This window comes from Bombyx mori, chromosome 27 (assembly GCF_030269925.1).
Source record: "Bombyx mori chromosome 27, ASM3026992v2".
Classification (NCBI taxonomy): Eukaryota; Metazoa; Arthropoda; class Insecta; order Lepidoptera; family Bombycidae; genus Bombyx; species Bombyx mori.
Window position 1 is genome coordinate 2,373,905 of NC_085133.1, and position 22,111 is coordinate 2,396,015.

At 42.8% G+C, this 22,111-nt stretch overlaps 1 protein-coding gene across 13 annotated transcripts in view; it reads left to right on the forward strand.

The window, feature by feature from the left end:
• The window catches only part of LOC101738519 (filamin-A), a 99,645-nt gene that overhangs the window by 42,082 nt on the left and 35,452 nt on the right, over nt 1-22,111 (forward strand). For 4 of the 13 annotated variants that reach the window (XR_009976866.1, XR_009976867.1, XM_038020992.2 and 1 more), the window contains exon 2: nt 21,697-21,972. The exons of 5 other annotated variants lie outside the window; for them this stretch is intronic. Coding sequence is in view for 5 of the 8 variants with exons in the window: in XM_038020992.2 (XP_037876920.1) it covers nt 21,726-21,972 (247 nt within the window). In the remaining 3 variants the exon portion in view is untranslated. Of the gene's footprint in view, nt 1-21,618; nt 21,973-22,111 lie in introns of all 13 variants that reach the window. 4 more of the 13 variants (XR_009976868.1, XM_038020993.2, XM_062676447.1 and 1 more) reach the window with 2 other exon arrangements.

Genomic DNA, 22,111 nt, shown 5'->3' on the forward strand with positions numbered 1-22,111 from the left:
CACTGAACTTCATGTAGGCCGCAGTGAAAAAAGAAACAAATCTTTAAGTCGCTGGTAGAAGATGGACGTATGAATAAAAGGTTTAAAAGTAAGAAAACGAGGTCAATTGACGGTCCCGGGACATGGACAAAAAGGCAAACAAATCGAAAAGAAACAACTTTGTCTAGATGAGTCGGGTTATTCCAGACCAATAGAGTGTGTATATGTTCTTTTTATTGCTTATATGGGTGGACGAGCTCACAGCCCACCTGGTGTTAAGTGGGTACTGGAGCCCATAGACATCTACAACGTAAATGCGCCACCCACCTTGAGATATAAGTTCTAATGTCTCAAGTATAGTTACAAAAGCTGCTCCACCCTTCAAACCGAAACGCATTACTGCTTTACGGCAGAAATAAGCAGGGTGGTGGTACCTACCCGTGCGGACTCACAGGAGGTCCTACCAACAGTAATTACGGGTTTGATTTTTATTACATAATTCTATTCCTTCACCGTGGAAGTCAATCGTGAACATTTGTTGAGTACGTATTTCATTAGAAAAATTGGTACCCGCCTGCGGGATTCGAACACCGGTGCATCGCTCAACACGAATGCACCGGACGTCTTATCCTTCAGGCTACGACGACCATATGTAAATAATGTGCCCTCAATTTTGCTCTCAGAATTGGGTCATAAGTAATGAAGTCCCGTCAATAACTCCTCTAAAAAGACCTTACCTTAGATTGTATTCATCATCATCATCATCATCTTAGGCCTTACAGCCCAGGGTGGGCCTTAGCCTGGTCCAGTATGTCTCTCCATACTGCTCTGTTCAGTGCTTTCTCCTTCCAGTTCCTGACACCGATAACTTTGAGGTCGCGCTCCACGCCATTCAACCATCGGAGTTGGGGTCTGCCACGACTTCTGCAGCCTTCTGGTTTGCCATAGAGCAGTTGTCTCGGCACTCTGGTATTCTCCATTCGAACCACATGTCCCGCCCATCGTAGGCGTCCAATTTTTATAGTTGTTATAAATAAATAAATAAATATTTACTAACAATCACGCCACGTTAACTGGTCCCGTGATAAGTTCGTAAAGAACTTGTGTTACAGGTACCAGATAACGGATATAAATGTAAGATTTTTATTATACACATACATATATTTAATATACATCCATAACCCTGGAAAAGACATTTATATTTATCATACAAATATCTTCCCTTGGCGGGATTCGAACCCGCGACCCCCTTGTGCGGTAACCATGTCACTTACCACTACACCAGACGGCCGTTAAATTTATGATATTAGGATCTTTGTAAATATCATACAACTCGTGGTTATAGCGCGTCCTCCATATCTCGTTTTCCTGTTTAGCAGTAGATTGTATTGGCCTCTCCATTGTCCACTTCGAAAACCAAGCACCAAGATTTTCATATTGCGAAACATCGACCTAGATCGGAATCGAGTTTACACGTATAAGATGTTAATTCAAATGATGCGTGACATTAAAATACGCACATAAACGCATTTCGCACGACACATGTCATCCCGGGAACGCGTTTGATGTTCAGATATTTCAAATGAGACAGCTCGTTTTAATAGTTCAGCCTGAAAGTGTATGTTAGATAAATAACGAGTAAAAAGAAAAAAATGTAAAATATTTGTGTGAGCCGAAAGATTTTGGTGTTTCATGTTAGCGCGATGTGGGAGTTCGATTTTAATTGCGGTGAACCAATTGAAAATCAAACCCGCAAAATTATAATTTGCGTAATTACTGGTGGTAGGACCTCTTGTGAGTCCGCACGGGTAGGTACCACCGCCCTACCTATTTCTGCCGTGAAGCAGTAATGCGTTTCGGTTTGAAGGGTGGGGCAGCCGTTGTGACTATACTGGGACTTTAGAACTATATCTCAAGGTGTGTGGCGCATTTACGTTGTAGATGTCTATGGGCTCCAGTCACCACTTAACACCAGGTGGGCTGTGAGCTCGTCCACACATTGCTTTTCGTGCGAGTTTTTTAACTTCTAGATCGCGTAAAAGTTAACTCAAATTTTTATGGAGTTGGAACGGCTTCTCTTCGTTTGCCGTTAAGGTTAAGGGCTAACTTTTACGCCATCGAGAAGTTATAAAACTCGCTATGAGCACACGGGAGAAGTGACGGACAGAGGAAATAAGTTACTGTTGGAATTTACATCCAACGAGAAATATATAAAAAATAATATTTAAGTTGGTAACATAACTGCTGCCCCTGTATGGTGAAAAAGTATACAAGCCTCTAAAACTGCTCTGAGATTCTATTGAAAAATGAGCCCTAAAAATCAGTCCATCGCTCGCATTTCCCTGCAGAGTTACACACACGATCGAACTAAAAACAAAAAAAATAATACTCATTCTCACAACCCGCAATGTAACGATTATTATAAGACCTGATGGTGTCAACGAACTCTGTTTGGACTTTGCTATAGAATGCGGTTTCGAAAAATTACCGTACTTACGTAAGCACTAGAAGTAACTATTAATTACTTAGTGAGCACTGATCGTATAGTTCAGTTGAGAATTCGGGTGTCTTTGGACAAGTCTCTCTTGTATGAGAGTGACGTCATTCATGTGATGAATTTGGGTTTCGAATGATAATAAAATATATATGTACATATCATCTTCTCGCATTAAAACTGTATTATAATCTCAAAACTTACAAATTTTACAGTAGAGTTTTTTAAAGGTTTATTTAATATTTTTGATATTAATCATATTTGCAACGTTTATTTTTTTTATTTTTTGCCAATTACATTATCTACCTTTTAAGGTAAGATAAAAATTATGTATTAATTTTGTTAATAGTAGTTAAAATCTAGGTATATTAAAAAAAAAAAACCCAAACTACGCTCTTTTGAAAGTATTTCTGAGAAAAATACTGGTGATACCAAATATTTAGGCATATTAACTCAATTTCGAATATTTTTGGAAACCGTACAACACTTTTAATGCGAAAAGACGATAATATTATCACAAGTCGTGTTTGAGTATTTGAAGTTCCGCGAGAAATCAGAAATCAACGTAACATTTCCACCGGCTATACAATCGTTTCATCTTAGTATTTTCGAACGTAATATTCCTTGGAAGATTGCAATTTCAATACATCAGTGTACATCAGAAATAATCTGTGGATCACTCTGCCGTGTCGAACAGCTATGGCGGCCAAGAATTCGTAACAAAATTACGCATCCGCTATTGCTGGGCCACTGGAGAGTACATTATAAAATCGTTTTCGACTGTATCACGATGGCTTAAGGACGTTAATCGTGTATATTAATATAGCTACGAATTTGATGTATAAAATTATTTAATATTCGTAATTGTGTCACGATTTAAATCGTTCGGGACTTTTAGAAGTTATTTTTAATAGCTATTTGCGAATAGAGATATATGCATATAAATATAGAATATCGTTTTGGGAGATTCCTTGTTTTTAAAGATTACTAGATGACAACTCTTTGCTCTGAGTCATTCGGTTGAAATTTCTTTTGTCCGGAATATGGAATAGAGAAATCGCACCTTAAGATTTCAAGTGACTTAATCCAAAATGATAGTTTTTTTGGGTAAACGCCAAAAATGTAATTTTTACAGTTTCGGTACTTTAAGCTTTAAAGCGCATACCTTAAAGCTTAAAATATGCGCTTGACTTAAAAAAGATGGAAAGTGCACTTTGTTCTTTTCGAGGTTAAAATTTAAATGTAATTTTGACTTTTGATAATTCTAATTTTATAAACTTATAGAGTACATATTTATAAGTCATCATTTTCTTAAAATTTTTGGTTAAGCCACTTAATTGCTTAAGGTACGAAATGTTCAAATAAATGGGATCCAACCATACGTGTGGCAACCCTAGCAGTGCTCGAGATATCACCTAGCGGTTAGGAGTTAGGTAGAAAAAAGTTTGAGATGAATTCAAAAATATTTTAACCCTGTGAGCGCGAACAGTCTATACATCGACTGTCTCTTAATGCGTAGAAAGTGCGGAGCGTCGGAATACCGACTATTGCGCAGTTTTATAATTGATATTAGGTGTCAGCTATATCAGCTTCTATGACGTGTAGGTGAGCTTACGGGGCTCAAACCGGGTGTGTTGCTAACACTGGCCTTACTAGCAAGACCAGTGCTTCGCAGAATCTACCACCCGATCGGAAACGCAACCCACTGAGAAGATCCGGCGAGAAACTCAGTGGGCTGTGTCTATGGGTTAATTTACTCGTCGAGCCCTTCGTCTCAACGACGGGTTCGGCGAGGACGGTGACCAGTGCTTGTGGTATCTAAAAGCACCGTTAATGGATCGGGAGGATCCGTAATGACGTGTTTAGGGCGACGTTGACTGTTAACATTCGGTCTACAGGATCGGGTATGTCTACAGGATCCGGTATAACGGGATTTGAACACTGACTTTGTTTAATCGCCTTACACAAGCACATCGGTCGTCTTATCTTTTAGGCCACGAAGATTCATCTCCTAATATCAAAAATCGTAGCTACGAACTTTCGAATAAATTTAAAATCACAGCGTTTTTTTCCAATGATATATTACGCAAAGCAAATAAAATTTAAAAAATCTCCTTTAATCTTTTCGCGTGCGTGTTTATAAGTATAATTTAACTCTTTAGAATGTACGAAATAGTTGAATTTAAAAAAGATAAATGTTATTTTGAAGTCTTGGGATTTTTGACTGTCTTTTATTAGCTAGATGGGTAAGCTCAAGGCAAAAGATGATAGAATAAATAAGTCAATAGACTATAAAGAAATCTTAAGACAGCTTGTGAGTCCGCACGGGTAAGTACCACCGCCCTGCCTATTTCTGCCGTGAAGCAGTAATGCGTTTAGGTTTGAAGGACGGGACAGCCGTTGTACTTAAAAAAAAGTAAGACCTTAGTACTTATATCTCAAGGTGGGTGGCGGCATTTTTCGTTGTATATGTCTATGGGCTTCGGTAACCACTTAACATCAGGTGACTTAAAAGACTAAAACATACATTATCAAACAAAAGAAGGCAAAGATAGGCAATCCAGGCGCTTAGTAACAGAAATCGACATAATTACTTCAGTGCGCCGCGTTTGGTACCGGTGGCCTCCCCGTAGGGACTATCAGGTGGCGGGTGCGGGGGCGCCCGGTACTCGACTGTCGGTCCGGTGGTGGGGCGGTGCAAGGTGGCTCCTGTGCGCCGCCCACGGTGTATCTCCCAAAATGACGTCCTTCGGGATTTTCCCGGAGATGAAATCCCGTCTTATCATCAAGACGGGTATCGGCGAAGGCGGACTTTCGGCGCGCACTGCGGTACCGTAGGTCTGGTGTAGCCGGTGTGGTGGAGCTCGATGGGGTTTAGTCGGTAGTAGTTCTGCGGGGCAAGTGCTTCGCGCGCCTTTTTCAAGGCGTAGTCTCTTGCGAGGAATTCGAGGAGGTGGAGGACCTTCTCGTCCCCCTCTTCCTCTCAGGAGGCGCCGGAGTCCGACATAACCCGGTTCGTTACCCCCCGGACCGGGTATCCGTAAATGGATTCCCCAGCGTTAAAAAAAAAAAAAAAAAGGGCACCGGTAACCTACACGGCAGTGAATGTGTTAACTACATAGATCTCGATTACAGAATAATAACAGCTTACAAGATGACTCATTTTGACAGTTAACGGATTGCATTTACGATATATATTTGTATGTACATCTATCTCGCTGTCAGCGGCCGTATTTAACATTTTGAGATTAATTCTTTTTAAAATGTTATTATAAGCTTGTTATTACGGTTATTATATTATTAGCTTACTATGATTATTTATTAGCTTCGTGCGTATCTTTGTTTGAATGCAACTGAATTGTTGAAAGTCATTTTCACTGACTTCTAGACGGCCGATTAACTTGAAAACTTGGACTTGAATAATTTTCTTGACTTCTCTTTTCTCTCTCTTCAAAAGAAGCACAATTAGTTTACTAACTAAATAATAATTATAATAATAAAACTTTCTTTATTCCACACAACAATACTTACAACCAATATGAACATACTTCCCTTAGTTTAGGATTAAAAAGTTAGTTTTTTCTTGTATTAATTTAAATATTATTTACATTATTTCTGTATGGACCCCCTTCGGGTAAAAGCCTCCTCTAAGGTACACCACTTCTTCTTATCCTTGGCGGTGTTCAGCCAATCTTTACCAGCCACTGTTATAATTTCTTCTACCCACCTGACGTACGGGCGACCTTTAGCCCTCTTTCCTCGTAGACCTGTCCATACGACCGATCTTTTTGTCCATCTGTTGTCGTTGTATCTAGCCAGTTGGCCTGCCCATTTCCATTTCCTTTGTAGCGAAAATGTTAAAGCATCTGTTATTTTCGTTTTCTGAGGGATATTCGTGCATTTCACCTTGTCTTTAAGTTTTAAGCCCATAATACTTCTTTCATAATAATACTAACTAAATTAATTCGCGTATAACTCGATCTAGAGCCTGAACTAAATCGTGTTAAATTTGATTACGAAAATCTTGGATTCCGTTTGTATGTACAGCGCGTGTTATCTTTTCTAAACGTGTTCCAGTTACGTAAATAAATGTGAAATAGTAAAATTGCATACGAAATTATATTAGTCGTATGTCGCATAGCGGATGTTTATAAGTCTTGCGTGTTTTGAGGCGCTCTCGATTTCTTGGTGCCTAAAGCCGGGTGCATACGTTCAATATTTAAATCGAAGAACTGATGAACTTATTTAATAACGTGTGTGTACCATGGACTATGTATTATTGTGACGTTAATATTGAGATTCTTCTTCCTCTTGCCCTTATACCAGTGATTAACTTATTGACGTGTGTGTATCGTGGGCTGTATATAGTGAAGCAAATATTGAAATTCTTCTTCTTTTCCTTATCCCACATTACATGGGTTCGGCGCAGCGTGTCCTCTTATCGGGGGCTGCATCGGATCTATTATCTTAGTGCGAGTTTTTTAACGTTCTCGATAGCGTAAAAGTTAACTCAAATTTGTATGGAGTTGGAATGTTTGCGTACGTTTGCCGCTAGGGGCGCTGTTCCAACTGCATACAAAATTGGGTTAACTTTCACGCTATCGAGAACGTTAAAAACTCGCACTAAGCAAACTGGTGTTAGTATCACGACGGGCCGCCTGCCTCAAGTCAACTCTCCTCGGATTATATCTCCAGTAGTATGTACATCCATTACATTACCTAGATAGAACGAGTTTACGATTCACCGACTCAACACTCACCTCCTAGACATTACAGCGTGAGTTCTTTACTTTTTTTTCTATCAAGATTTCCCTATCTCATATGAACCCTTATTTTATCTTCTTTCATTTCTTGTCCTTATCCCACATTGTTTGAGGTCTAGGTAAGGATTTGGCACGAGTTTTACGACCGACCGCCTGTCTGATATCAATCCTCCTTAGGTTATCTATCTGCTTTTAGTGTTTCTTTTAATTGATCCGTTTTTGGTTCTATGAATGGTTCCTAAGGAACGTGGGTCTCCATGATGACCTGGAGCTTGACTCAGTCAGTAAGTATGTACAGTCGGCATCATTGTGCCACTTTGAGGAGATGGCACGACATGAAAACCCTCTTGTCGTGGCCGCCAGTCATATACCCGATCCGGTGGATCGAATGATAGACAGTCGACGTCGCCCTAACGTGTGCTTTTAGGTACTTCAAGCACAGGTCACCGTCCCCGCCGAACACGTCGCTTGCGACGAAGGGCTCGACGTGCGAACTAACCCATAGACACAGCCCACTGAGTTTTTCGTCGGCTCTTCTCAATGGGTCGCGTTTCCGATTCGGTGGTTAGATTCTGCGAAGCTCTCTCTGCTCTTGCTAGGGTCAGTGTTAGCAACACTTCCGGTTTGAGCCCCGTGAGCTCACCTACACGTCATATGACGTTTATGTCATGATGAAATCGCTTACTTGTATTCGCGTAAGTAATGATTTAATTCTCTCAGTATTCTGGTGAAACTAGTCCATTGCTCGGACGATGTGTTAATTATCGTAACACATTAAATCCGTTGTATAATGGTTCTAAATTAAACTCGCACACGATAATTTTAAGGTGGAAAATAAATCAAGATTATTCGCGCTTTAGGGCTGTCTTGTTTTATTACGACTTCTTTAGTGTTCACATAAATAAAATAGCTATCATCATAACACATAGAGTAGGTTTTTGCTATAAACAGCGGCTTGGCTATGTCTGTGGTATTTCTGACGTCCACGATCGAGGTTGTGATTTACTATCAAGTGGCCAGTACACTCGCCTACAAGGACAATAATAAAATTCCAATTAATATCTATCATTCTTTTTTTTTTAAACCAGATGAGTCTGCGTATTTTTATATATAGATGAATCTTTCTAAGTAATCTTTCTACGGTCGATTATGCGTAGGAGAAAGTGGGGAAATTGGGAACACTTAAATTCAAATGTTCAAAACTAATAGAAAAAAGTCATAAGCATAATCAACTTTTACTGAAACCTAAGCTTTGCTCACCTATCTACTTATTGATAACAAAAAAAACTCCAATATCAACGTTTTACCAAAAATATTAATAAACTAAAAAAACAATAGCGTTCCTTTTTACCCGATACCATATGGGGTAATTGAGATCCTCCCGCGGGGGAAAATGGAAACGGTACGGGGTACCTACCTAAGCTATTCGTGTCGTTGCGATGAAGGTTACTACAGCTGTTACTAGCACTTCAGCAAATATCATGTTTGGGAATAGTGACGAAGGTAGTTCTTCCACCGAGCGGGTGATATTGCTTGGTAGACCGAAGATCCGAATGTTGGGAACTTGTATGATAGCTACCGCCACACCAGGATCGTCAACTTAGCCCAGGCGATGCCGAAATACGCGTTATTTACCGCAAATTGTTGCATTCTGGTGGTAGGACCTCTTGTGAGTCCGCGCGCGTAGGTACCACCACCCTGCCATTTTGAAGGGTGTGGCAGCCGTTGTAACTATACTAAGACCTTAGAACTTATATCTCAAGGTGGGTGGCGCATTTAAATCTTAAATGTCTATGGGCTCCAGTAACCACTTAACACCAGGTGGGCTGTGAGCTTGTCCATCCATCTAAGCAAATCCTTACATTAATCCCAACGAGGTATTGTCAGATTTCAATAAATCACAAGTGTCATTTCAATTTCATCTCTATCTCCTACGGTTTAGGCACTCTTTTCGTCTTGATTAGGCCCTGGTTTTAGGAGTTTAATGAACTTATCGGGATATTTGAAGAGATCAGGTTTGGTGATCAGGCCACCATTGGTGGGTGATAGAGGTCTGGGCTCGTCCAGTGTAAAGTGTCAATGCATTATAATAATTTAGATTAACAACAAAATAATTCTGAGAAATTAATAAAATAATTTTAAACATCTGCTTCGCTTATTTCGCGAGCTGGATACGTCTGCGAACGAAATGAAAACACGAATCTCCAACATGCTCCTGCACATAATATCTCATGCCGGCAGACATGTTTATTATCTCAACCGCGCCTGTACCCGGGAAACATTCGGACGAGTCTTTGATGCTAGATATCTGAGGGTTTTGTGAATTTAAGTGCTCGCTTTGTCTAAGAAGTGAGAGCGATAATAATACGCTCGTAACCGCAGCAGCTAAAAACGCGTTTACATGTCATTTTGCTTTTGTCTTATTTTCCGAAAACAAAACCAGATAAATTTGCGGAAATTTATTTGAATCTAGGACTAAGGAAATGTTTTAAATCGAATTGAAATACATCTAGATGGCGCTGTTTGACGTGTTGTTATTGCCAGAAAAAAAACCGCTTATACGAGAATGCTATCGTGATATCTCTCGTGATCTCTATAAATCACCTACATACCCGATCCTGTAGACCGAATGATAAACAGTCGTGTCACCCAAAACACGTCATTAAGGATCCTCCCGATCCATAAACGGTCTTCGTCGAACCTGTCGCTTGCGACGAAGGGCTCGACGAGCGAATTAACCCATAGACACAGCCCACTGAGTTTCTCGCCGGGTCTTCTCAGTGGGTCGCGTTTCCGATCCGTTGGTAGATTCTACGAAGCACTGCTCTTGCTAGGGTTAGTGTTAGCATCACTCCGGTTTGAGCCCCGCGAGCTCACCTACTAGTTAAGGTTACGCTGAAATAGCCTCTCAAGGCCATCAGTTTAGGTAGGATAAAGAAAAAAAAAAGTAAAGTTTCCACCACGCTGTGTGCTGAGAGCTACGAACTATCCTTCAGATTAGCTTTAAAAGACTTCTTCGTAAGCCGCGAGGCATCTACAGGTCACGTGTTGTTCAACGCCATCGACGACTTATAGTAGAAATTCATTTTAGGACCAATCGCCGTTTACTTCTATGTAGTCTGTCACAAAGAAGTCTCGCTTCTAACAAACACGGATCTAAATAACGAACTTAACTTTTTTAAAGTCGACTAGGACTGTGACTAATTTGTAATGATAAAAATGAAATTTCATCTGTAGCTACGGAATAAATCTTCAACACTTAGGATTAGCGATGATGTGTGCGTGTTTTGATTTCGAATACCGTAAATTATTGCGTTTTAAAATTATTACATCAACATGTTATTTTAGTGCATTGACCTGGTTGGTATTCTTGATCTCTTGATCCAAAGCTGCTCGCGTGAGGGCTACTGCGGCAATTTTAGAGCAGTGGTAGAACATATCATGATTATACCATTGAAGACAGATTCCCACCTATTTTTGCCGCGAAGGAATCATGTTTTTCGATTTTAATGGTGGGGTAGTTACGCAGTTGCGGTCATTTGCGGTACACTCGCAACTATCTTTTTATCCACGACGGAAAAGTCTTTGACCAGTGTCTGTAGCCAGTGATGGCATAGGATTAGTAGACGTCGTCGTTTTTCTGATTTTTTTATTGCCCTTGTAGGCAGGCTAGCATACAGCCCACCTGATGGTGAGTGGTTACCGTCGCCCATGGACTTCAGCAATGCCAGGGGCCGAGCCAAGTCGCTGCCTACCGCTTAATACTCTCCACAAGCCTCTCTTGAAGAGGGACATGTCATAGCGCTCGGAAACACCGTTGAGGGGAGCTCATTTCATAGCCGGATGGTACGTGGCAAAAAACAGGCGCTTACAATGGGCCTTATGAGAAGGGTCAAAGTCACTCAAAAAGCATTGGAGTGGGATATGCCCGGATTTTCCCTGCGAGATCGAGTCAGGAATGAAGATATTCGAAAGAGAACCATGACAACTTAGTCGAAAAAATTGCGTGAAAAAAGTGAGCAGGCAGGGTTTTTTTTATTGCCTGAAGAGACAGACGAGCATACGGCCCACCTGATGGTAAGTGGTTACCGTCGCTCATAGATGTCAGCAATGCCAGGGGCAGAGCCAAGCCGCTGCCTACCGCTTAATACTCACCGCAAGCCTCGTTTGAAGAAGGACATGTAACAGGGTACAGGGCGCATTGTTCGAAGAAGAGATGGCCGCTGGGTTGAAAAGTTCTCGAAGAGTTCTCATAAAAAGTTCCGTGCACCGAAAAACGGTATCATACGAGGTGGTTCGAGGACCTCTTAAAGGTCACAGGAATCTGCTGGATGCAAGCGCAGGAACGGTTATTGTGTCGAATCTCGGATGAGACCTATGTCCAGTAGTGGACGTTTGTGAGCTGATGTTGATGATGAGATTAAATGTTTGTATAAATGTCACTCACCTTGATACTTCTGCGAATCTCCTCATCCTTGATTCGATTTCTTTTTATTTATTGCTTAGATGGCTTATCTGGTATTAAGTGGTTACTGGAGCCCGTAGACATCTACAACGTAAATACGCCACACACCTTGAGATATCAGTTCTAAGGTCTCAGTGTAGTTACAACGGCTGCCCCACCCTTCAAACCGAAACGCATTACTGCTTCACGGCAGAAATAGGCAGGGTGCTGGTACCTACCCGCGTGGACCTAAGAGGTCCTACCAGTAAGGAGTCGCTGGGAAACTCCGAGCATAGCCATTGCTATTGCTCTTTGAGTGAATTTGACCCTTTAAATATAACCAGTGATCGCCAGGTAGTCGAAATTCGACTATAATTAATTTAACTTGTAAGCTTGAACGTTATTAAGGGTCTATTGTCAAAGACTTATTATATTAACTTACTATCATAGACCTCTATGTAAGTGTGTCAAGTGTGTGTGTCAAATACGTGTTAGTGTGTGTAATGTTTTTTTTTTATTGATTTAGAGTATTTTAATGCACAATTTAAAAAATATTAGCATTCTGCCTTCGATCAACAGTTGTATTGTTGATCGAAGCATGCTGCACTCCTTCTCTATACAAATATATAGATATTAATACGTGAAGCAAAAACTGTTTACCCTTTTTTACAAAAATTGCACAAACAGAGGAGTATGAAATTTTCCACACTTATAGAGATTATAGAGAAGAAGTGCACAATGCTAATATTTTTTTAAAAGAATGCATAAAAAATACATTAAATCAATAAAGAAAACATTACACACACTACATACCATGTATTTGACGCACACACGCATGCATACTATTTATTGTCAAACTTTTGTTCTTGACGTCTGTTGTCGAATTGAGAATAGATTAAATATGGTTTGTCTTTGTTAATATTTTTTATAGTGTAGTGTTGGCGAAATTTGTGACTATAGAAGTATAAAATACAATCTTATTAGTGTACAAACTTACAATTCCATTTAATTATAGTCGAATTTCGACTACTGCGGGACCTCTAGTATAGATTAATTGACGTATCGCTGCATACTTACATATAATCGTTTGCGAAAATTCCCCAGTGTCACTGGTGTAATACATTTGGCGGATGTCAAACGGACATATCTTTTAATGATGACTTTAAAATAATATCGATTTGGAAACGTGCCTAAAACATCGACCTTAATCGATTTTATGTTTGTTCAGTATCGATTTATGACGACGTTTATCTAACGGACGTTCAGGTTTTTGGGAAAAACGTAACGTGTTTTTTAACTGTATTAAAATATCGTTTGCGTTATTATTATGTTAATTTAGCTGTTGGTTTCCGTTGAAATCGCGTGCTACATGATTCAATGCGTGAATGATTTAAATGTAATGGTTTTTTTCATTGGCTCTCCTTTGGCAAAGGTTCCCAAGTTGACGCGGCCTAAAGGATAATAAGACGTTTGGTGTAATCGTATCGAGCCGTGCGATTATACCATTGTTCAAATCCCGCAGATAAGAACTGCTTTAAGTTTAATACGTTCATGAATGACTTCCATGACGAAAGCTTGTGATAAAATTCCTCCTATAGATTACAATTTGTGTAATTATTGTCTATGGGCACAGTACTACCAACAAAACAACATGCGATCGAGCAGTACCACCACACGCCGCACACAATTCAATCGCAACAACCTTACGCATAACACCCGTGTACAGTACTGGGCAAGAAATAATGCACATCGATTTACCCGAATCCTGATCACGCAGGAGCAAATCACCATCGTAGCCTTAGACACGTCCTTACGGATCTATCAGATCTAATAACTCTTGTATTAGATACCTTCAGCTCTAACAATAGGCTTAGGGACCCCGGTAACCGTACTCGTCGAACTCGACAAAGAGGTCGACGTGCAACCTAACCCATGCATCAGCCCGCTGAGTTTCTCGCCGGATCTTCTCAGGGTGTCGCAATTCCGATCCGGTAGTGGATTCATTCGAGAAGCAGCTGCTCTTGAGTTGTTAGGTCCCCTTCGGAGGCACTCAGGCAGCTGTTAGCAAATCCCACTCCTTCTGACTGAGCCTTGCTCGCCCACGTGTCCTGCTGAAACTGGAAAGGCCTCCGGGACACCAGTAATACTTCAATCTTAAAAAAAATGCACATCGATCTCTAAAAAGAGACATTCGACTAATATATGCTCCGTACCTTAAATAGCTCCTTAACATTCCATTATTCAAAAATATTCTCACTTCCTACGTAAATTAAGTATTTAAAATATAATTTTGGCAGGAAACAATAAAACAATCATTTCTTTCGTACACCACTTGCTTGCCTCCTCTTCCTCGCCAACAATTACCGTAAAACTCAGCCATAGACGTCAATTTTCGAGGTAGATGGCGGCATTCATGTTACGGTGTCTACGGGTCCTGGTACTTAACACCAGCCGGACCTTCGTTCGCCTAAGCAATTAAATTGTTTTGTAAGAACTTCGCGAAGATACCTTCACTATAGAAATAAGCAGAACATAAGCCCACGGAGTCCAATTGCGTAGCGGCTGTCCTACCTTTTTAAACGGAAGACATGATCGCTGCGAAGCCGATTTAGGTGAAGTTAGTACTTAAATATTGGTTGGACTACCCGTACGGCCTCATAGCTCTTCAGTAAAAGCCAATGGGCGATCGCGGTTTCTGGTAAAGTACTCGGAGAAATCAATACGCTGCTATATGTTCTCCGGTGGATCGCAATACCAACGGAAAGATTGTAGTCATATTCTAGATCGACATTGTACAGCCGAATGAGATTGTACCGAACAATTTTGAATTTTGAATCTTATGATACAAGAGTTTAGGTTCAAAGTTGATATGTCGTCAATTTTGGACCACACTCTAAAGGATTCCGAGAGTGGACTTTTATAACAACGCGGCATGTCTAGCTAAACTAATAATTAAACACATAGTTTAATTGATTTTCGCACTATCGTTATTAACTGCTAAAATAGCTTAGCATTTTTTTCCTACCTATGCTGATTGTCTTGAGAGGCTATATCAGCTTCTCCTTGACGTGTAGGTGAGCTCACGGGGCTCAAACCGGGTGTGTTGTTAACACTGGCCCTAGCAAGAGCCGTGCTAGCATTCCGATAGAGGCACCCGTCACGCGCGGACGTGCTCATCGACCACTCGATCGCCCGGCCTTTGTTCGCCCGGCTTTTGTTAGCCCGGCCATTGTTCGCGCGGCCTGTGTTCGTGGTACATCTGCCGACCAAGTGTTTTTCCTGGAAGTTTTTATTTGTTTTGTTTCCTTTTGTTATTTCTGTGTTCGTGGTACATCTGCCGACAAACTGTCTTCCTGGAAGTGCTTAATTGTTTTGTTTCTTTTTGTTATTTCCGTTTTGTTGTGTTTTTTCTTTGTCCTGTAGTAATCGTACCGCATCGCCACCTGTGTTCAATAGAACCGCTCAGGTCCGAGAAGTTGGGGCCTCGCCGCAAGGCGAGTGTTTTCTAAGACCCAGGGTAGCCCCACCTGGGCACGTAGACATCATGGACGCTGTATTTGCGGAATTTCTCCGGCTTCGCTACCCAAAGCTCACTTCCGAGTTTCAGGCCTTCAAGGCCGATCACACCGCGAGCCCTCTCGTGGACTCCGCCGAGCTCGCTGCTCCTGCGTCGCCTGTACATGCGTGCAAAGCTTCTGCATCGAGCACCGCAGCCTCCGTCGTGCCTGCCGTTCCCGCGTCGCCTATACTGGCGAGTAAAACTGCTGCGTCGTCCGCCGTGGTCACCATTCCAGCAGCGCGATCATCCGCAGCCTCCGTCGCGCCCTCCAAAACACCTACTTGTAGGTCACCTGCGCCCGCCTGCTCGTCCTCCGACTCTGACTCGGAGATGGAGGTCGACCTTGCCCCCGTCTCATCGACGGATGGATTCACCCTGGTGCAAAAGGGTAAGAAGCGTGCCGCGGAGTCTCGAGCTCCCGCGGCCGCTAAAATTAGCAAAGCCGCGAACGCGTCGCGCCCCCGCCCTCAGACTCCCGTTGCGCCTCCAGCCCGTGCCACTCCGTCGCCGCGTCCGGTGGCACAAAATAAAACCCAGACCCCTCCCCCGGTAATCCTTCAAGAGAAGGCAGCTTGGGAACGAGTTTCCCTGGCCCTTAAGGCCAAAAATATCAATTTCACGAATGCCCGTAACCTCGCGAACGGCATTCAAATTAAGGTTAGAACACCCGACGACCATAGGGCCCTCTCTTCTTACCTCCGTAAGGAGCGTATAAGTTTCCACACGTATACGCTCCAGGAGGAGCGCGAACTCCGTGCCGTTATACGTGGCATCCCTAAAGAGTTGGATGCCGAGCTCGTCAAGGCCGACCTTCTCGAACAAGGCCTACCGGTTAACTCCGTACACCGCATGCACACAGGCCGCGGAAGGGAGCCATATAATATGGTTCTCGTCGCCCTCCAGCCTACCCCCGAGGGTAAGCAAATATTTAACATCCGAACGGTCTGTAGCCTTTCCGGAATCGCAGTCGAAACCCCACACAAGAAAGGCACACCTAGCCAGTGCCATAACTGCCAATTATACGGGCATTCTTCCCGTAACTGTCACGCGCGCCCCCGATGCGTCAAGTGCTTAGGCGATCACGCCACGGCCCTATGCACTCGCGATCAAAAAACCGCGACGGAACCGCCTAGCTGCGTCCTGTGTCGAACACAGGGTCACCCCGCAAATTACCGCGGATGCCCCCGAGCCCCGAAAATAAATCGCCGCGTCGCCCGCCAAAACCGCCTCCGAGCTTCCGGCCCAGACATCAAAGCCTCGGCACCCTCTGTGTCGCAGACTAAGCCAGCGTTCGTTCCGGCGCCGGTGCCCAGTGTCTCGGCCTGGGCGAAACCGCTGCCGTACATGAACACGGCTACAACTCCCTCCTCCGCGATTCGTCCCACCCCCGCGACTCGTCCCTCTCCCGCGACTTGCCCTCCGACCGCGTCCGACAATCTCGCTTTAGCGATCGACTTCTTTCAGTCGATCAACTTTGAGCGCGTTAACGCTTTGGGCGACGCCATTCGCGCTGCCTCCACTGCACAACACTTTATCGCCGTTGTGCAAGAATACGCCGACGTATACGCGTCATTAAATACGTACGTCCTCCCCTCACTCCGTCGGTAATCAATGGCGTATATAAGTAGAATAAAGCCCCTATCCGTAACGATAGGATTTTTTAACGCTTACGGTCTCGCAAATCAACGTGATCAGGTTTCTGACTTTTTGCGTGACCATCAAATTGATATCTTTTTAGTGCAGGAGACCCTACTTAAGCCCGCGCGCCGTGACCCTAAAATCGCGAACTATAACATGGTCAGGAACGACAGGCTCTCTGCTCGTGGTGGTGGTACCGTCACTTACTATAGAAGAGCCCTGCATTGCGTCCCGCTCGATCCTCCCGCGCTCGCTAATATCGAAGCATCAGTGTGCCGAATCTCACTGACGGGACACGCGCCGATCGTTATCGCGTCCGTTTATCTTCCACCGGATAAGATCGTTCTAAGCAGTGATATCGAGGCGCTGCTCGGCATGGGGAGCTCTGTCATTCTGGCGGGCGACCTAAATTGTAAACACATCAGGTGGAACTCACACACCACAACCCCGAATGGCAGGCGGCTTGACGCGTTAGTCGATGATCTCGCCTTCGATATCGTCGCTCCGCGAACACCGACTCACTACCCGCTAAATATCGCGCATCGCCCGGATATACTCGACATAGCGTTATTAAAAAACGTAACTCTGCGCTTACACTCGATCGAAGTAGTTTCAGAGTTAGATTCAGACCACCGTCCCGTCGTTATGAAGCTCGGTCGCGCTCCCGATTCCGTTCCCGTCACGAGGACTGTGGTTGATTGGCACACGCTGGGCATTAGCCTGGCTGAATCTGATCCACCATCGCTCCCGTTTAACCCGGACTCTACCCCGTCTCCTCAGGATACCGCTGAAGCCATAGACATCTTAACGTCACACATCACCTCGACATTAGATAGATCATCGAAACAAGTTGTAGCGGAGGACTTCCTTCACCGCTTCAAATTGTCCGACGATATTAGGGAACTCCTTAGAGCTAAGAACGCTTCGATACGTGCCTACGACAGGTATCCTACCGCGGAAAATCGTATTCGAATGCGTGCCCTACAACGCGACGTAAAGTCTCGCATCGCCGAAGTCCGAGATGCTAGATGGTCTGATTTCTTAGAAGGACTCGCGCCCTCCCAAAGGTCTTACTACCGCTTAGCTCGTACTCTCAAATCGGATACAGTAGTAACTATGCCCCCCCTCGTAGGCCCCTCAGGCCGACTCACGGCGTTCGATGATGACGAAAAAGCAGAGCTGCTGGCCGATACATTGCAAACCCAGTGTACGCCCAGCACTCAATCCGTGGACCCTGTTCATGTAGAATTAGTAGACAGTGAGGTAGAACGCAGAGCCTCCTTGCCACCCTCGGATGCGTTACCACCCGTCACCCCGATGGAAGTTAAAGACTTGATCAAAGACCTACGTCCTCGCAAGGCTCCCGGTTCCGACGGTATATCCAACCGCGTTATTAAACTTCTACCCGTCCAACTCATCGTGATGTTGGCATCTATTTTCAATGCCGCTATGGCGAACTGTATCTTTCCCGCGGTGTGGAAAGAAGCGGACGTTATCGGCATACATAAACCCGGTAAACCAAAAAATCATCCGACGAGCTACCGCCCGATCAGCCTCCTCATGTCTCTAGGCAAACTGTATGAGCGTCTGCTCTACAAACGCCTCAGTGACTTCGTCTCATCCAAGGGCATTCTCATCGATGAACAATTCGGATTCCGTACAAATCACTCATGCGTTCAACAGGTGCACCGCCTCACGGAGCACATTCTTGTAGGGCTTAATCGACCAAAACCGTTATACACGGGAGCTCTCTTCTTCGACGTCGCAAAAGCGTTCGACAAAGTCTGGCACAACGGTTTGATTTTCAAACTATTCAACATGGGTGTGCCGGATAGTCTCGTGCTCATCATACGGGACTTCTTGTCGAACCGCTCTTTTCGATATCGAGTCGAGGGAACCCGCTCCTCCCCACGACCTCTTACAGCTGGAGTCCCGCAAGGCTCTGTCCTCTCACCCCTCCTATTTGGCTTATTCGTTAACGATATTCCCCGGTCGCCGCCGACCCATTTAGCTTTATTCGCCGACGACACGACTGTTTACTATTCCAGTAGAAACAAGTCCCTAATCGCGAAGAAGCTTCAGAGCGCAGCCCTAGCCCTAGGACAGTGGTTCCGAAAATGGCGCATAGACATCAACCCAGCGAAAAGTACTACGGTGCTATTTCAGAGGGGAAGCTCCACACGGATTTCCTCCCGTATTAGGAGAAGGAATCTCACACCCCCGATTACTCTCTTTAGTCAATCCATACCCTGGGCCAGGAAGGTCAAGTACCTGGGCGTTACCCTGGATGCATCGATGACATTCCGCCCGCATATAAAATCAGTCCGTGACCGTGCCGCGTTTATTCTCGGTAGACTCTACCCCATGATCTGTAAGCGGAGTAAAATGTCCCTTCGGAACAAGGTGATACTTTACAAAACTTGCATAAGGCCCGTCATGACTTACGCGAGTGTGGTGTTCGCTCACGCGGCCCGCACACACATAGACACCCTTCAATCTCTACAATCCCGCTTTTGCAGGTTAGCCGTCGGAGCTCCGTGGTTCGTGAGGAACGTTGACCTACACGACGACCTGGGCCTCGAATCTATACAGAAATACATGAAGTCAGCGTCGGAACGGTACTTCGATAAGGCTATGCGTCATGATAATCGCCTTATCGTAGCCGCCGCTAACTACTCCCCGAATCCTGATCATGCAGGAGCCAATCACCGTCGACGCCCTAGACACGTCCTTACGGATCCATCAGATCCAATAACCTTTGCACTAGACGCCTTCAGCTCTAGGAGCAGGCTTAGGGACCTCGGTAACCGTACTCGTCGAACTCGACAAAGAGTTCGCCGTGCAACCTAACCCATGAATCAGCTCGCTGAGTTTCTCGCCGGATCTTCTCAGCGGGTCGCGATTCCGATCCGGTAGTAGATTCATTCGCGAAGCAGCTACTCTTGAGTTGTTAGGTCTCCTTCGGAGGCGCTCGGGTAGCTGTTAGCAAATCCCACCCCTCCTGGCTGAGCCTTTGCTCGCCCACCTGTCCTGGTGAAACTGGAAAGGCCTCCGGGCCACCAGTAATCCTTCAATCATAAAAAAAAAAAAAAAAAAAAAAAAAAAAAAAAAAAAAAAAAAAAAAAAAAAAGCCGTGCTTCGCAGAATCTACCACCGGATCGGAAACGCGACCCACTGAGAAGGTCCGGCGAGAAACTCAGTGGGCTGTGTCTATGGGTTAATTCACTCGTCGAGCCCTTCGTCGCAAGCGACGGGTTCGACGAAGACGGTGACAGGAAGCTTAGCGATTAAGCTTGCTATTGCTATTTTAGTACCGATTCTTTTTTGTTAAAAAAACAGAAATTCATTCGGCTCACACCGTTCAATTTCATACGGAACAAAACACAAGCAATAATAATAAAATATGACGCGATACAACACTCGAAAATATCAGTATTCGTATATAAAACGCTTTTAGCACCTGCTAATAGTCGAAACTGCTTCGAGAACTTGTCGAAAAACGTTAAAAAATATATTTTATAGCTCAATTATTTTATGAAATGTTAAGGTGTTTTCGACACGTGCCTGTTTTCTCTGTTTTGTGAGGAGCAGAAATAGACTTAAAGGATTTTATTTAAATAAAAATTGGACTTTTTATTATTATATAACCTGTCTATTAAGCTTTTGAGTTCAAAAACAAATTCATGCGATAAGTCTGTTGGCATTAAGAAAATAAATACAAGTAATTGTCATTTTAATGTTCGGTACGTCTCTCTGGTAATAATTCTTTTTGTAAATTCCATTTAATTATTGTCCAGGAGAAATTTCAATTACAACTTGCTATGCAATTTATACTACTACCTCTTATTAATTGAAATGAGTTATTATTTCGTTTGCGGAAAGGTTGAAAATAAATTGAACTAGGTTATGGGTTCATTATACACCGCAGTAAATAATTTATTTGATATAAATAAAAAGAATGTCAAAATAAAATATGAAAAAAAAACAAAAACGTATGTATACATACTTAATAATTAAAGTAATCATATGAATTATGGATTGAATAAGTGTTGTCCAAAAATCAATGTAGTGTAAAGATTTTTGCACATTGAAATTAAACCACAGTTGCTGATATTTATTTAGAACTAGCTGACCCGGCAGACTTCGTAGTGCCTCAATTGATAAATAAAAGACCTAAACTTTTGTATAAAATAAACTTAAAACAAACAAAATGAATCCGTCCGACGCCGGGGGATTTTTATTGAATTTCGAGCATTTTCATATTTATCTACATTTTAAACCTTCTCTGGACTTTCACAAATAATTCAAGACCAAAATTAGCCAAATCGGTCCAGCAGTTCTCGAGTTTTAGCGAGACTAACGAACAGCAATTCATTTTTATATATAGATAATAGATAATTAAAGAGTATAGAATTTTTTCCATTCAATCTATGACGGTTTGCTTTTGGTGTCTGGATATATATCGCAACGACGTTTTAAAAGCATTTTGTATATCTAAATAGAGCCTGTTGCATATTTTTTAAATAAACAAAAATTTTAAAATGCTAATGGAACAATCCTAATATATCTATTATCTTCATAACATGTTCTGCCCTAATACAACATAGATACGATGATTCAGACATCATAGACATTTTACTCTAATTAGACGTGAAAATCTGTTGGTCGCTTTGAAATTTAAAGCAATACCTCAAATTACCAAACTCAAATAACAATCTTCGATTTTTAAAACGCAAATTAGATACATAATAAACACACACAAACACACACAAATAAAACATGTAAAAGATATACACAAAATTCGTAAATTTGTTTCAAGCTATAAAAAAATATATTAATGCTAATTAGATGGCTTTTATGAGTGGCCTTTGGAATTCCCTCGTTGGCCTCAACGAAAAAGAAGTTTCCTGGCAAGATATAAGCCAGTTCTATTTGGACACGACGAAGAAATATTTCTCTGTATCTGAGGTCGATAAAGAGGAATCGCCAACAGTTTACGCAGAGACACACAAAATATCCTTCAACAAAAGCGCTTTTGGATACACGTTCACTCCACTCAACTTTGTGACGATCTATCACATTGATTCCAGAAAAGGTTGGTTGTGCTTGGATCATTTTCAATTGCACTAACTAGATATAACAAGTTTACTATTTGCCCACTCAAGCATATTTTTTTTTATTGCTTTGCTGGGTGGACGAGCTCACAGCCCACATGAGGTTAAGTGGCTACTGGA